At 45.5% G+C, this 15733-nt stretch overlaps 1 protein-coding gene across 4 annotated transcripts in view; it reads left to right on the forward strand.

Moving 5' to 3' along the window:
• Positions 1-9303: 9303 nt before the first annotated feature.
• Positions 9304-15733, forward strand: part of Camk1d (calcium/calmodulin dependent protein kinase ID) — a 393094-nt gene continuing 386664 nt past the window's right edge. Inside the window, exon 1 of one of the 4 annotated variants that reach the window (XM_047520560.1) lies at positions 9304-10337. In XM_047520560.1, the coding sequence (XP_047376516.1) occupies positions 10246-10337 (92 nt within the window). In that variant the 5' untranslated portion in view covers positions 9304-10245. The remainder of the gene's footprint in view (positions 10338-15733) is intronic. The other 3 variants (XM_047520558.1, XM_047520559.1, XM_047520557.1) reach the window with 3 other exon arrangements.

The following is a 15733-nucleotide window of genomic DNA, read 5'->3' on the forward strand; positions in this document are numbered from 1 at the left end:
ATCAAGTCCCTTGTACAAATAGCATAGGGCTTGTATACTTAAAATCACCTCTAGATTACTTTAATACTATTACAATGTAACTGCTATGTGAATGGTTATTGTATCATATTGTCCATGGAATAATAACAATTTTTAAAAGTTTGTTAAAAAAAAAAAAAAGAGTTAATGTTGTTGGATGTGGTTTGTGTGTACCTGTAATCCAGCTATTTGGGAGGCTGAAGCAGAAGGATCAGGATGCATAGTTTGAGATCAGCCTGGGCAACTTAGTGAGATGCTACTTCAAAAAATAAATAAATAAATAAAAAAAATAAAAGCTGGAGATGTAGCTTAATAGTAGAGTACTTGCTTAGCATATATGATACTCTGGGTTCATTCCCCAGTACTGAAAAAAAAAATGTAATGCCTAAATTCTTAGGGAATAATGAATGTATTGGCAGGATCTTGCTAATTGATAGGTTTTATTCCATTTGAGAACTCCTGCCAGAAAACAAGAATCTTGTGACATTCCAAGATTATTTACATCCGATATAAAATGTACCCATCCAGTGGAAGTCTTGTTGGTGGATGTGATTTAGTAGGATTTTTTTTTTTTTTTCTGTTGAAGCCATTCATTTTATAATCCAGGCCAAAAAAAAAAAAAAAAAAAAAAAAAAAGAGCCAGATGTGACAGCTATTTAAAAGAAAAAGATTCATACTATTAATACCTTATGTTTATCTGCTGCCTTTCTTATAAGAAGTCCAAAGTGCTTTGCAGATGTATCTCTTCCATCTCCATATGTTATCCCCAATTGAAGAAAGGACAGGAAAATGCCTGAAGTCAGGGAGTGTGTTAGGTGTCAGATTATACCTTGGTTCTTTTATTCTGTGTGACACCTCGCTCTGGATTGTACCCTGTATTTAGTGCATCAATATGGGGACACAGCAGGATACCTTTCACCCAAGTCCTACTATAACAAACAACCCCTCCCCCCATTGTACTCACTCAGGCTGTTCCTCTGCAGCCCTAAGACAAGAGCCTGAACAGTTAAACAGCTCTCACCAGACCCGCTGACTGACAAGCCTATTAGTTGGTAGCTCCTTTCCTGCATTGGGCTGTCTGCAAAGTCACTTATGCACAGTGTACCAACCTACTCACCAATAACACCATTCCAAGGTACGGTTCTATTGACCTGGCGTTCAGATTCCTGAATTGACCCTGACCGTCTCTGAGACATTAATGCTTCATAAGGATGCTCCAATAGTAGATTGCATTTTAAGAATCCTGACTAATTAGACCATCTTTGGCTCATCCTTAATACTTCACCCCAGATGTCAACATTCCTTAATGACTAGAAATTGAAATCCATTACTAACATTCAAAGTAGGAATATAGGAAGCAACACTGCAATTTTCTCTGAAGCTGCTGGTCTGAATTCCTTCAGAGAAAGTGTTTCAGTGTTCTATGGAGGTTACTGCTGTACCCCATCAGGATTAGAAAAGCAACCAAAAGTCCCCGCGCTCCCTATGGGGGACAGAGCCATTGCTGAATGTGTGTGTGTGTGTGTGTGTGTGTGTGTGTTGCTGTTTTCAATCCTGATTATCACGGATTGAAGCACTTAACATTTTATTTCTTGGTTCAAGGGAGACCTTTCACAAACAGATCCTTCATGTTTTCTCCAGTGTCATCTGCTGCTGTCATCTCCAGTTTCCAGTGCTCTAACACAGAGCACACTTGCTGAACACAGAGCTTTATGTGGCACAGAGCTTTATGGTGATATTAGCTCTACTTGCCAAACACAATCAGCTTTCTGCACCCATGGGTTCAGAATCTAAAGATTCAACCAAACATGGATCAAATATATTTGGAAAAAAATTGCATCTGTGTCAAACATTTATAGACCTCTTTTTCTTGTCACTATTCCTAAAACAATACAATGTAGCAACTATTTATAGAGTATCAGATGTTATATGTAATCAAGAGATGATTTAAAGTATATGGGAGGATATGCATAGGTTATATGCAAATGCTAAGCCATTTTATACACGTGACCTGAGCATCTGCAGATGCAGGCATTGGCAGGAGGAGGAAGGCTCTTGGAACCAGTGCCCCCAGGGTACAAGTCCACAGCCTTCTCTCCCCCATCTTCTGGGTTTGAGATAGGGTTGCATCTCTGACTCCTTTGGTTGGGTGGAGCTGTGTCACTAGTTAAGCCAACAATTTGTGAGCAAAAGTGGTATATGTTACTTCTTGGACAGAGCAATTAATTGCTGGTGCAAATCTGGATTGAGTTCCCTCTGCCGCAGCAATTAGCAAAATTTAAAATTGGTGGCTTTTCTGCCAGCAGGTCGCCAGCCAACTTATGAGGGATGTGAGAAACAAATCTTTATTATTATAAGCCACTAAGATTTTGGGGACTGGAACCAAAACTACACTCTTCTGATACTTACACCATTCTTCAATTTTTGCATCTTCTCACATGCTTTTCCTTCTGCTCGAAATCCACACCCTCTCTTCTCTGCTTGACAAATTCTTACCAATTCTACCAGACCCACTTTTTATGTCATCTTTTCTGAGAAGCCTCTTCTGACACCTCCAGGAAGCTGGTCCCCCTAACCTGTGCTTCTACACAGCTCTCTGTACAAACCTCAGTTATAGCCTAAGTCCTGCTTTATTCTTGCTATTTACAAGCTCACCTTCCTCTATTAGACTTTGGACATCTTGAGGGCAGGAACTATGCTTCATGGATTTTTCTAGGCACAGGGTCTATTCCAAAGTACAAACTCAACCACTGTCTTACAGAGCCAGGAAGGCACTCAGAAAGGATGGGAGAGTAGTTAATGTCAGTGCGTCAGTGTTAGAATTTATAGCCCCTAAGTCTCCAGATAGACCAGAACTGGTAATTTACCAAATACTGTAAGATATTTGTTCAGATTGGCTTTTTTCCTTTCTTCAATATTATTGTCTATAGTCTGAATAGTTAAAAAGAAATAAAAAGCATCTTGTAGTCAAGCTTCCTCTTCTTTTTATTTTTAGTTTTATTTTTTTGGTACTGGGGATTGAACCCAGGGGTGTTTTACCACTGAACTGCATTCCCAGCCCTTTTTATTTTTTTAAATTTTGAGACAGAGTCTCACTAAGTTTCTTGTGGTCTTGCTAAGTGCTGAGACTGGCCTCAAACTTTCGATCCTCCTGTCACAGTCTCTTGAGTTGAACTTGCAGTCCTCCTGCCTCAGCCTCCTGAGTTGCTGGGATTACAGGCAGGCATTCGTCACTGCACCTGGTTCAAGTTTCTGATGATTTCAACTTTCTTCTTTCTTTCCCCCTCTTTTCTTTTTTTAATGGGAAAAGATTTAAAAGAGAGAGAGAGAGAGAGGGGCAGAGAGATGGAATTTTGGAGAATACCTTCAGGGGTAATTCTTTTGAGGCCATTGGGGTTGTTTAGGCTTGGCTTTGTTTACAGAGGGAGTATATTTGTTGACTAAGTGAATTATAAATGCATGGTGCCTGTCATCATCAACTGTACCTGCCTTGACTGTTTGGAATATACTATTAAATTCCAACAGAATCTGATAAAATGATGTTTCAATGTTGTAGATGAAATAAAATTCAGTTCATGGTAGCAAATCTGAGGAGACACCATTTTCATTTAGGTCTTGTTTCCTATATAAGAGGCAACATATTTATTGTTATAGTGTCCTTAATTTTAAAATGCATCTGTGTATATCGCAAAATGCATCTCATTGAGTTGTTAAGAATAGACTCTTAATTCTAATATGAACTGACAAGATTGTGTTTCAATGTCAGTAACAGAAGAAGCTAAATGCACATCAGGGAGAAAGTCAGGAAAGGTCTGGACATTTTTCAGGCCTAAGACAGACAGATCCAGGCTAATGTCCTCGATGCAAATACCCAAGGGGGTGTGTTCACTTAAAAGTCCCTTGAGGCTTGAGAAACAGATGAAACTTAAAAAATGTTTTGGATAATGAAAAATATACCTTTGGAGATTTAGCAGTCATTTGATTCTTAGTTTGGTTTTGAACAACTGTATTGTTTCTCCTCTCTTTCTTAATTTTTTAAAACATGGTTCTTATATTACAGTGGACATGTATTGTGTTTGCCTGTTCAACATCCATTTCCCCTTGTCTGGCAATAGACCCTCAGTGTTTTCTTGATGCCTTTTATTTGAAGAACACTCTGACAGAGTCACTCTGGTATCATAGTTGGGAGCATGACTCTGAGCAGTTGCTTGGGCTTTGCTGCCTCACATTATGTGACCTGGGTTCTTTACTTAACTTTTCCACATGTTAATCTCCTTCACTGTAGAATGAGAATGATATTACCTACCTCGTAGAGCTGACGTGAGGGTTAACAAATGAAAGCACTTAGAACAGGTCTTGATGCATAATAATAACTCAACAAGGATTAGATGGTACTATGAAATTCTTAGCTCACAAATGTTTTCCTTAAGAACTTTATAGACACTGCCTCCTATTATCAGTCATGGCTATAGAAAAGTCTGTGATATATATTGGAATACATACATTTCCAATATACATACTTGACTTTTTTTTTCTGAGAAAACATCATTTTTTGGACATATATTGATATTGATCATTCATTTATTTCCTTTTTTATTCTTTTGCAGTGCTGGGGATCAGACCCAGGGCCTTGTGCATGTCAGGCAAACCTTCTATTACTGAGCTATAGCCCCCACCCCCTTTCTAATGGAGGGATTTTGTGAGGGTTTCGTGCAGGTCCCACCTTGATTTTTCACCATCTTTGAACTAGATAGGTTTTTTTCATGAAGAGCTCTTTTCAAAGGGGTCCATGTAGGCAGTGGACCTTAGACATCTCCAGGCCAGCTGGAATTCTCCTTGGATCATATTTAGTTTCAGTATGACCCATATTTGTGACAAAAGATTATTTTAATCTTTATATCTTCTGCTACAGATTTGAAGCTACAATACTGAGGATCTTCTCCAAATGCCTAACAGACTGCTTTTTGCAAAGGTAGCAGTTTCACCTGATCCTTCATTTATTTATGCCCTTCCTTGATGTAGGTCTAGTGCACACTGTCAACAACTTCTGTCAATCATCAGAACATAGGAAACATACTCCAGTAACTCCCTCCTATTTCTAAGAACGAAGCACACAATTTAAGATGCCAGCAGTTTTGTAGCATTTATGAGAAGAGGACCCCCTCGCCTCAAGGTGTTTTCAAATTGTCCATGTAATGGAGAGAGACACCCAATATTTCACGAGGAAGTGTTTTTCCTTGCAAATAAGGAAGTGTTTTTCACTGTAATACTTCTTGTTGAAATTTAAACAACTTATTTATGTTGGGTATAGGTCACACCTAATTTATATATACATATGTGCTTATATATGTGTGTATGTATTTGTATAGTGAAATATATGGATATTTAATTATTCAAAAATATATATTATCATATAAAGTCGAAATTTCACTTTTTTTTTGTGTTTGTGTGGTGCTGGGGATGGAACCCAGGGCCTTCTAGTGCTCCACATGCAGCTATAACCCCTGCACCATAAACAATTTTGATCAGCATATTTTGGGGTGAAAAACAATCTTAAGTTTTCAGAGACAAAGGAATAATGTTCTGGACCAGTTTAGCATCCTATGGGGAAAAAAAAATCACTGATTTAGGAGTCCTAAAGATCATCTAGTCTATGTACTATCGTATCCTACCTCCTACAAACTGTAATATATACACTCAGGTGGGTAGAATGCCTTACACACAAACTTAGTGGCAGAACTGGGACTCCAGCCTCATTTCTGAACTTTTAGTTCTTTCCACCACTCAGCTTGCCTTCTTGGCTCATCATATTATGTACGATAGATTGAGAGTAGTAATTTAGAAATTTTCAAATCTAACCTGTGCATTTACTTTACACAGTATTTATTTCTAGCACACCATTTGCCCAGTACTGAACCTGGGCCATGGACACATGACGTATTGGCAGAAGGGATGGCTGGAGAAGAGTTTGATGGGCATAAAATTAGTAACTCTTTAATGATGGGTTATTAAAAGTGCCTCTTCTTTCAGCACTTTAAAAAAAGTTTAAGGGCTTTAAGGAAACATAAAGACTTTGAACCTCTGTTAGTCAGCTTTCTGTCACTAAAGCAAGTCCCTGAAGGGCTGGGGGTATAGCTCAGCGGTAGGGCATGTGCTTAGCACATGAGATGTGAGAGACACTGGGTTTGATCCTCAGCACCAAAAATGCAAAACCAAACCCAAACAACCCAAAACCAACAAAACCAAGCCAAACCACAGGTACCTGAGATAATCAACTTAGAAAAGGCTTATTTGCGGTTTCAGTCTATGGCCAAGTGGCCCAGTGCTCTGGCCCTGTGGTGAGGTGGCACATCATTTCAGAATCATGTGGGGGAGCACTCTCACCTCATGATGGGTAGTGAAAAAGAGGAAGGGGAAGACTAGGGTCCCCACAGCTCCCTTCAGGAGCATGCCCCCAGTGGCTTGAAGACTTCTCTCTAGGTCCCACCTCTCAAAATGTTCCACCACCTCCCCAAAGTGACACTCTAGGGACTCATCCTTTACCACATGGACCTCTGGGGAAATTTACCATCCAAACCATAGTAGAACTTACACATTAGTGATCCAGAATACCTGGCAGAGCTTTTTGGAGTTGAAATTGTTGGGGAAGAGATAACTTTTGACTGACAAGTAGTGATTTATTGGCAACCGAGAGCAGAAAGCGACTGGCAGCTATCGTTTGTTCCTGCCGAGAAACATGGCCAGCTGGAGAGGATGACCAGTTACCCTGGAGGGCAGTTGAAACAATGGCTCTAAAACAAAATTGGGAAGCGTACAAGGCTAAGGTTTAACCATTCTTAGGGGAACACAGGGTTTTGATTTTTTTATTGCAATTTCCAGGATCAAGAGCTTTTATTTACTTGGTTACTGATAAGGGAGAAATGACTATATCAAGTCAGACTGAATTTGTCTTTGGTATTTCCACTTCCTTCCTTGGGCCCTGGGGATCCATTTTGTCTGGGCCTAACTTCCCCAACTCTATATTAAATTTTGTATCCTTTTCAGGAAGCTGGTCCAGATGAGACTAGCTTGCTGATACTGGGTGAACATCATTATGGAGATTTGGGAAAAGAAAGCAAGCTCCCTGTGGCATTGCTACCAGTACAACAAACATCAAAGGGTGGTCTTGATTCAGTTTTATTTCTTTGTTCATTCAACACGCATTTATGGATTGGTTACCTCATGTAAGTTACTGTGCTGTGTGTCAGGGATACAGAAGTGAGCACGTTCACATGTTCTTTGCCCTCAAGGAGCTTACAGTCTTGTAGGAAAAGTCATGCCGAAATGTCAAACTTCACACCTCCTTTCTCTTTACCTTCCCTGTCTCCATACAGAATTATTTTCTCGGGCTTTAGAGGTTGTTCCTTAGGCAAGGGACAAGGGCAAAATTGGAAAGAAAGAAGGGGAAGGAAATAAAATGGGAAGAAGAGAAGGAGAAATAAAAGACAAGATGATGACTGAGGGGCACGGAAAAGTGTCTTTTAGGATCTTATTTGACTTATGCTCTGAGTCATATTACAGTCTTTGACACAAATAAAAGGTACTACTTGTATTGTATTGAAGGGAGAAGCTGTTTGCCTTGGACTTTGGTGACATGCCCTATCTGTGGAGAGGTTCTTACTAAGTGGTTCTTCTCATTATCCCTCCTGGAAATTGAGTTTGTAGATTTAGTCTGTGGTTCTACAGCAAGTACTGTCATGCATGCATAACTACATTCTGAGGTGGTCCCATAAGATTATAATGGAGCTGAGAAATTCCTGTTGCCTAGTGACCTTGTAACCATCATAACATCAGAGCACAACCCATTACTCACGTGTTTGTGGTGATGGTGGTGTAAACAAACCTACTGTGTTGCCAGTCTTTCAAAAGTATTGCACATACAATTATGTACAGTACATAATACTTGATAATAAACCAATGTTACTGGTTTATGTATTTACTATACTGAACTCTTCATCATTACTTGGGAATGTACTCCTACTTATAAAACAAAAGTTTACTGTAAAATAGGATGCTGTATTATGCTGGCAGCGGCCTTGGATATCTCATGTTTACCGCGTCTCTGGCTGCATCATTTTCTCCTGTGCTTGACTTAATCTCCTGTTTTGTTCTTTATGCCCCTAGGCATTCATATATGTGTATATATATATATATATATATATATATATATATATATATACCATGTAGCCCAGGTGTGTAGGAAGCTATAGCGTCTAGGTTTTTGTAACTGCACTCTGTGGTGTTCACACCTCACCTAACTATACATTTCTCAGTACATGTCCAGTCCTAAAGTGAAGTATGGCAATAATCCCTCTTTGCTCTCCTCAGTTTGGACGGCCTTAGGCTAACATGGAAGTGCCAGGGATGGGGTGATCTGGTTGGCTTCTGACCTCCTTCCGGTCAATAGAGGATCTGAAACCAGTCTGCATTCAGCCTGTCAGAACAACGCAGAAGGTGCTGGATGACGTTTCATTTTCCAAAAGCAGATTTTCTTTTCACTTTTACATTGAAATTGGAAATTGGAACAGTACTGGGAAAATGGGACAGGTGTCCCCAATCAAGAGACGACTGTTTACCCAACTCAGCAGCAGGGTTCTAAGGGAGGGGAAGTCTTAATTAAAAAACAAAAAACAAAAAAAACCAAAAAAACAAAAAACAAAACTAAAAACTTCCCATCAAGAGGTAGCCCCTGCCGACTGGGTGCCAGGGGTCTAGGGAACCAGCACGTGGGCTGCCCTCTGACAGGTGGACAGCGGGAGTGGTTGGGGAGGCCAAAGTTCACCTGGGAGATTGGAGGCCCCAGGCAACTCTTTGGGTTAGTTTTTCCAGCCTGGAGGAAAGGATGTTTCGAGGTACATGCCCTGCCACCTGGCGCCCTAGCACGTCGGCTGCGGGGGTGGTGGGGGTGGTGGTAAGTAGAGGCAGACCTCCTAAAGGGAGGGTGTGGGGCTGACGTTCACTTCTTACTGAGTCTCTTTGGGTTTACTGAGTCCGCAGAGTGTCAGGAGGAGAGAGGAAGAAACCAGGAGAGCACAACTGTGAGCTGGGCTCGCCGTTCCAGGCCCCGGCCAGGGCAGCCCGCGCTGTCCCGCATCCACCCGCGGCTCTGCCGCCAAATAAACCTCGGAGTTTTGTTTCCAAAGGGATTGCGAGGCAATGGCAGGCGCGTCCTGCGCGTGCCCGTTCCCGAGACTCCCAGGCTTTCTCCTCCGCTGTACCGAAATTGACGTGAGACCGAATTTGGTGCAATGCGAATTAGCTCTAGCCGGCAAGTCGGGAGGGGAGTGACAAGCTCCGGGAGCGCCCGCGCTGGCCAGCGCCGCTGGGCCGGCATCCACGCCCACCAACGCCTCCACCCCACCGCCGCCGCCGCCCGTCGCCATAACAACGGCCCCCGCCCACCCGCCTGTCAGCGGGCCCGGCCGGCTCCGGCCGCTGGCCCCGGGCGCGTGGAGAAGGCGCCCCGCCCTGAGCGCCCCGTATCCGGCCGCTGCGCACCCCCACCTCTCCCGGCGCTTCCAAGCGCCACGCAAAGGCGCCCCCTCCCGCCCGAGGAGGGAAAGCCCTGGTGCCCCCAGCCTTGACTCCACAATAAAGCTCCTCAAGGACTAGGGCTCTTCCGCGAGCTCCCCAGCGCCCTGCACCTGCCAGGGTTCCTGCCCGCACCTGCCCTTGCTCGACTCCAGGGCGCTTGGCGGCGGGGGAGTGTGGCTTGGCCGCCAAGTGCGGCGCCCCCGCGTCCAGGGCTCGGCGCTCCCGGGGAGGGGAGCGGGACATCCCCGAAGGCGGCAGCGCGGGAGGCGGGGAGGCGGCCGGGGCGCGCGGGGAGGGCGGGGAGCTCGCGGGAGGAGGCGGGGTGGGGGGAGCGGGGCGGGCGGCGGGGAGGGAGCAGGAGCGAGGCAAGAAAGTAGCAGAAAGTGAGGCTGGCAGGCGGCGGCAAAGGAGCAGGCGAGCAGCGGCGGCAGGAAGTCTCCGACCGAAACGAGCAGAAATAAGAGCCAGGGAGGGACCGCGACAGCGGCGGCGGCGAGAGCGAAAGAGGAAACTGCAGAAGAGGAAGCTCTGCGGCAGCCCCGAGCCTCCGGCCCCGCGCCCGGCATCCCCGCGCGCCCCTGCGCCCGCGCCGCGCCCCCGGCGCCCCCTCCCCAGCGCGCCCCCGGCCGCCCCGCCGCGCCGCGCTCGTCTGCCATGGCCCGGGAGAACGGCGAGAGCAGCTCCTCCTGGAAAAAGCAAGCCGAAGACATCAAGAAGATCTTCGAGTTCAAGGAGACCCTCGGGACGTAAGTGGACCCTGGGGAGAAGAGGGTGGAGGTGGCCGCGGTGTCGGCTGCACAGGCAGCGCCGGCTGCCATCAGTCAGTACCGCCACCGCGGCAGGATCCCGGCTCGTCAGGGCATCCTCATTGTCCGGTGCTCATCTCTGCGGAGCCCCCAGCGCGACCTCCACGGCGTGGGTCTGCGCCCCCGAGGTGGCACCGCTCCTGTGCGGGGGAGGGGGAGCACTGGGCTCTCGGAGAACAGCCCACGCGAGCGGGCGACTTTCCACTTCCTCTGCCACCGCCGCCCTCGCCACCGCTTTCTCCCCACGCGTGACTGTGGGCTGAGCATGGTGGATATCGCTGTTTACTGGCTGTGTGCATTTACTCACCATGTGAATGGACGCACTGTGTCGAGAGTCGTGGCCACGAGAAAATTCCCATTTCTGTCCTCACATCATGTATTCACATGAAATTGGCATCTGCACGTACTAGGTGTAGGCAAGACTTTGGATGGCCTCGCGATTATGGAAGAATTTCGCAGTGTTCAGGGTCACATGTGGGCATAGCCTCACCTGAGTGTGTGTACATTTCACAGGGGTTCAGCCGCTTGCGCTGGGGTGCGTGTCTCCATAGGAGGGTCTTCGAGTGTCGCTGTACTGGGCGATTCTCTCCTGGACTACATTTAGTCCGATGCTGGTGTCTGCATCTCAAGAAAGCAGAAATAATCAGAAGTCGATCGTTATCAGTGCTCCAAGCATGTGCTGCTCAGTTCAGCCGCGGTTCCTTTCCTGCCCATGAGTTGGTTTTTGTTTTGTTTTGGAGCGCTTCAGATTCTACGTAGAGGGGCCGATAGTGAAAGAGAATTAGGCACTGCTGAATGAGTCTGAAGTTCAAGTTGTCCCCCCCGCCCCCCATATGCTCCGTTTCTGCTGTTTGTCTGTGTCTGTTAGTACATATATATTCACTCACGTGCTGTAAGAAATGAACATTCTGTAGGGGGTCAGGGAGGTGTTGATTAGACAGGAAAGAAAAAGAGATGTTTCATGGATAAATAGTGTGGTGCCCGTGGTACTCTTCTTTTCTGTCCTTCCCTCCTTCCCCCCCTTACTGTTTCTGCGGTTGGTTTGCCTTTCCAGACCTTATTTTCACACCCAGGTTATCTTATGCTGTGTGCTCAGGGTCCACTGCAGTTGTTAGTCATTTTCCTCACCCCACCCCCACATCTGCAGTGGATCCCCCAGAGAGAAGTTGTGAAGGCAGCATTCCCAGCCAGGTTTCAGATTCCTGGGGAAGCCCATGTGCCAAGGACTGGAATAGGGTCTTGGTGCTGTGGCTGCTGTGTTTTGGGAGGGCACCTGTGGGCACTGACTTGCTGTCTTTGTCTAAATGAAATCAGAAAGTGCTTAGGTTTCTCATAAAGAGGAGTTTCCCGGGTAAAGGGTTAATTTTGGTCAAAATGTTTGAATATTGTCATTAAGGTTTATTCAGGTTTGGGGTTGTGACTCTGGGAAGCTCAAGTTACTGTGAAACAAGAATTGTGCCTTTTGGTTGCATCCAGGGACTCACTATGTGGCATCAAGATGAGGGGACTGGAGAGAATGGAGTCCTAGCATGTGTGAATGTGTCTCTTTACATGGCTTTCACCCACCTGGGCCCCTTTGCCTGCAGTCTCCTGGTAGGCAGATCCTGTTTCTGCTGACTCCTGCTCTTGGGGAGAGCCCCTGTCACCTCCCCTGCAGTGGCCAGGCTCAGTGAGCTATGGCTGTGTTGAGGGGTTCCTGCTGTAGCCTGCTGTTTGGGGATGACTGCGGGTGGCTCTGGGAAGGATGGGTGGTTGCCTTCTGGTGCTGGACTTAGCTCTGGTCAAACAACTTCCTGGACTCTGGCCCCATTCTGGAAAGCTTTGGGTATGGATCTCTTCTAGGGCCCCAAAGTGTCTCCTTCTGCCTTAGAAATAATTCTTGGCAAAGAATGTTCCCACTGTAGTGCTGGCAAGGGTCCTAGAAGAGTGAAATAAAACATTCAAGATGGTTTTTACTCAATGGCATAATAGTAATGGTAACCATGGGTGACATGATACCAAGTACCAGGCATTTATTCTAAATGCCTTGTGTGTATTACCTCATTTAAATCTCGTGATGACCTTATAATGTAAGTATTTACTATTATCCCCAATTTGTGTTTGAGAAAACTGAAACATCAGAGAGATTAAGCGACCTGGCAAACATGAGCTAGCTATTAAGTGGTGGGACTGATATTCAAGGCTAGGCAGAGCTACTCTTGATTATCCATATGGGGTTGAGCCACTTAGCTTAATAATAATTTGACTTGGGCTGGGGATGTGGATGTTTGGTGGAGCCCTGACATGCATGAAGTCCTGGGTTGATCCCCAGCCCAGGGGGCGGGGGTGGGGGGGAGACTTAGCTTTAGTATTTGGAAAGCTAATTATAATATTAATGCAAGTAAAACATAGGGGATAACCTGTTATCTAAATATGTAAGAATTTCAAAGCTTTTGGATTATCAACATCATTTTGTCTCCTGGACTTATTGGAAGTGGTTCCAAGTTCAGGATGACCATTTCACCCTGAGTCAAGTCTAGGGAACTTGGCCTGAGTGTTAATATGAAGGTCACTTCCTGTTCCTTTGGAGTGGGTTTTGAGTTTGGTCTTTTATCTTGTTTGTAATGATGTCTAGCATGAGTCAAAGCTATCAACAATTATAATTGGAGTCCATTACCAAAGACTCTGCAGTTCCAATCACATTGTTTGTCACACCTTCACCATATGTCTTTAAGATTCTAAGGCAGGAAAGCCTGCAAGAAGCAAGGCTGTCAGCTTATAGTGTTAAACCGCTTTTGAAATAAAGCACTGTAAAACCCGAGGAGTGCTCACCTTGCCAGCCTGTGTAATCTGATATTTGGCTGCCACGTCCAGGTCTCTTTCCTTGCAGAGCTGAACATTTACTGTTGGAAGCTGAGGGTCAAGCCATTTAGTCAGTGTGGTTAGAGGGATGCTGCTGGACAGTGGGGCCAAATGGAAGCGAGGATTGGCCAGGAGGGTGGAAAAGACATTGAGGAAGCAAAGGGCAGCACAGGGGAAAGGAGCAGGCTTTGTGGTTTGGGCCTGAGCTGGCTGATGCATCTCTGAGTCAGGCCTTTGGAAAAAACCTTTCAACCCATGGGCTTCACTTTGGCCTTCTTTAAAGGGAATCCCAGGACCTAACCATATCTCTGAATTAGGTGGTGAGACTTAATTACTGTTTATTAATCAACAACATGTTTTCAGATCCTTGGCACACAGTGAGAGCAAATAAATGTTGTGTAACAGCAAATTAGGAATGGTAAACATTTCTCTTGGCGCATTTGCTGAGCTTCTTCGGGCCATCTCTGCTGTAGATGTCATCCAGTGACTTCTGTTAGAAGAGAAATCTAATATATGTTATTTGGAGAAGTGTGTAGAGTGGAAAAAAGCTTTGGTGTGGTGTTTGTGAAGTTGCCCAGTCTCATGGAAGTCACTTCTGCGATTCCCAGGCTGTGAAATGCATATGAATAGTCAAGGTCTTAAGACTCGGTACAGCCAGAATGACTTTCCCAACAGATCTTATTTGCCCTGGAGTATGGAAAATGGCATGTTCTAGAAAATATATCCACATCTCTGCAGGGCATGCATACATGTTTTTCGTATAGACTGATCATTTGAAGTTGAACTCACTGTTGTACATTGGTGGTTGGTCCAACATTGTGGAAGTTCTGAGCCTGGGTCCTGGGTCTGGCTCAGCCACTCGGGGGTTGTGTGGCCTGATTGCCCACAGTACCTTCTCCCTGTCTCAGCTTCTTCATCTCCAAAATTAAAGGGAAGTGGGGGAAGGCAAGACTAGGTAGTTTTCAAGTGCCTTGACAACCCTAACATATTGGAGCTCACCTGTGTCAGTAGCATATTGAAACAGTCCAGAATCAGCTGCCTAATCTGACGTAGAATCAGTGGCAGTGGGTCCTCTCTTTTGTTAGAGAAGGGCCTGCTGGCTTATTCAGGAGGAGAATAAGCTGATATTTCTGTGGGGCAAGTACTGTCTTTCCCCAGCTGTCTCATCCTTAAAGTGCTTTTTCTGAAGTTGGTCAATAAATATGCCTGTTGAACACACAGGTGATTGATTTGTCTGAAAGCCCAGATGGGAAACAGAATCCCTTTTCTTTTAGTAGGTGTGTGTGTGTAAGCAGGATGGGGAGAGAAGACAAAGCTACTTGAGGTGGTTTGTATATTCGGCTGGTTGATTTAACGGTATTTATCCTGAGATTACTCAGAATTTTACAATTTGAAAGACTATTACTAAGAGAAAAATAGGGTCAGGAACCTTTGAATTCTACCCGAGGGTAACCCAGTGGCATTGTTTGCTATCAGTTTGGACTTCTTGTTTGGAGGCACAGTGTAAATTGAGCCTCAAATACACTTGAAAATACCTCTCGAACACTTGCTGTGTTCTAGGCGCAGGAACATCACCTAGAACCAACAGGAGAGGATGCCTGCTCTCCTGGGCTTCGGTTCAGGTGGGGAGCTGGGAGGCAAAAGAGATGAAGAAGTGAAGTGGAGAGTGTGTTTTGTGATTAGAGAAACATTAGGGAGAAAATGAGTCAGGGAGAGAGGATTCGTGGGGATGGGGGTGGTAGCAACTTGAGATCAGGTAGCCAGGGAAGGCCTTGCTGAGAAACTGATCTGAAGATCTGAAGAACCTATGAGGTAGCTAAAGGTAGAATGTTCCAAAGGAAATGGCAAGGGCAGGTGTCTGAAGCAGGAGCATGCCTGGGAACTCTGAGGCCTGGAGACTTACAGGTGAGTGTGGCTAGAGCTGAGGGTCAAGGGGAAGGACAGTGGGTGCTGGGCCAGGAGAGGTGGGGTGGGGGCGAGGAGTGGGTGGAGGAGGGGGCAGCACTGAGGGAGGGCCTTGTGAGTAAAGAGTAGACTTGGGCTCTTGCTCCAAGGGAAATTGGCAGCTCTGGAGGGACTTAAGCTGAAGAATAACTCGATCTGACTTAGGTTTTTTCATTATCCGTGGTGGTGTTGTGCTTAGAAGAGCCTGTCAGGGCTCAAGACCGGAAGTGGGGAGACCCGTTTGGGGAGGAATGATGACTCTTTAGAATTGGAGGTGATGAGTGGTTGGATTCTAGATGAATGTTGAAGGTTGAGCAACAGGAGAGGCTAGTGGGTTGGACATGGGGTGTGGGATTCTCCAAGGATTTGGGGTTGGAAGAACGGGTAGGTTCCAATGTGGTTTTGTTCAATATTTCCAGAGATTTTCTGAGCACCTGTTCTGCCTGCATGGTGGGTTTGTCCAAGCTCTGGAAACAGTTTCCAGGGCCAGCGTATGCCCTGCAGGCTTTTGGGCTGCCCTGGTGAGGACCTCCAGCATTTTTAGGTGAACT

The sequence above is a fragment of the Sciurus carolinensis genome, chromosome 12 (assembly GCF_902686445.1).
Source record: "Sciurus carolinensis chromosome 12, mSciCar1.2, whole genome shotgun sequence".
Taxonomy (NCBI): domain Eukaryota; kingdom Metazoa; phylum Chordata; class Mammalia; order Rodentia; family Sciuridae; genus Sciurus; species Sciurus carolinensis.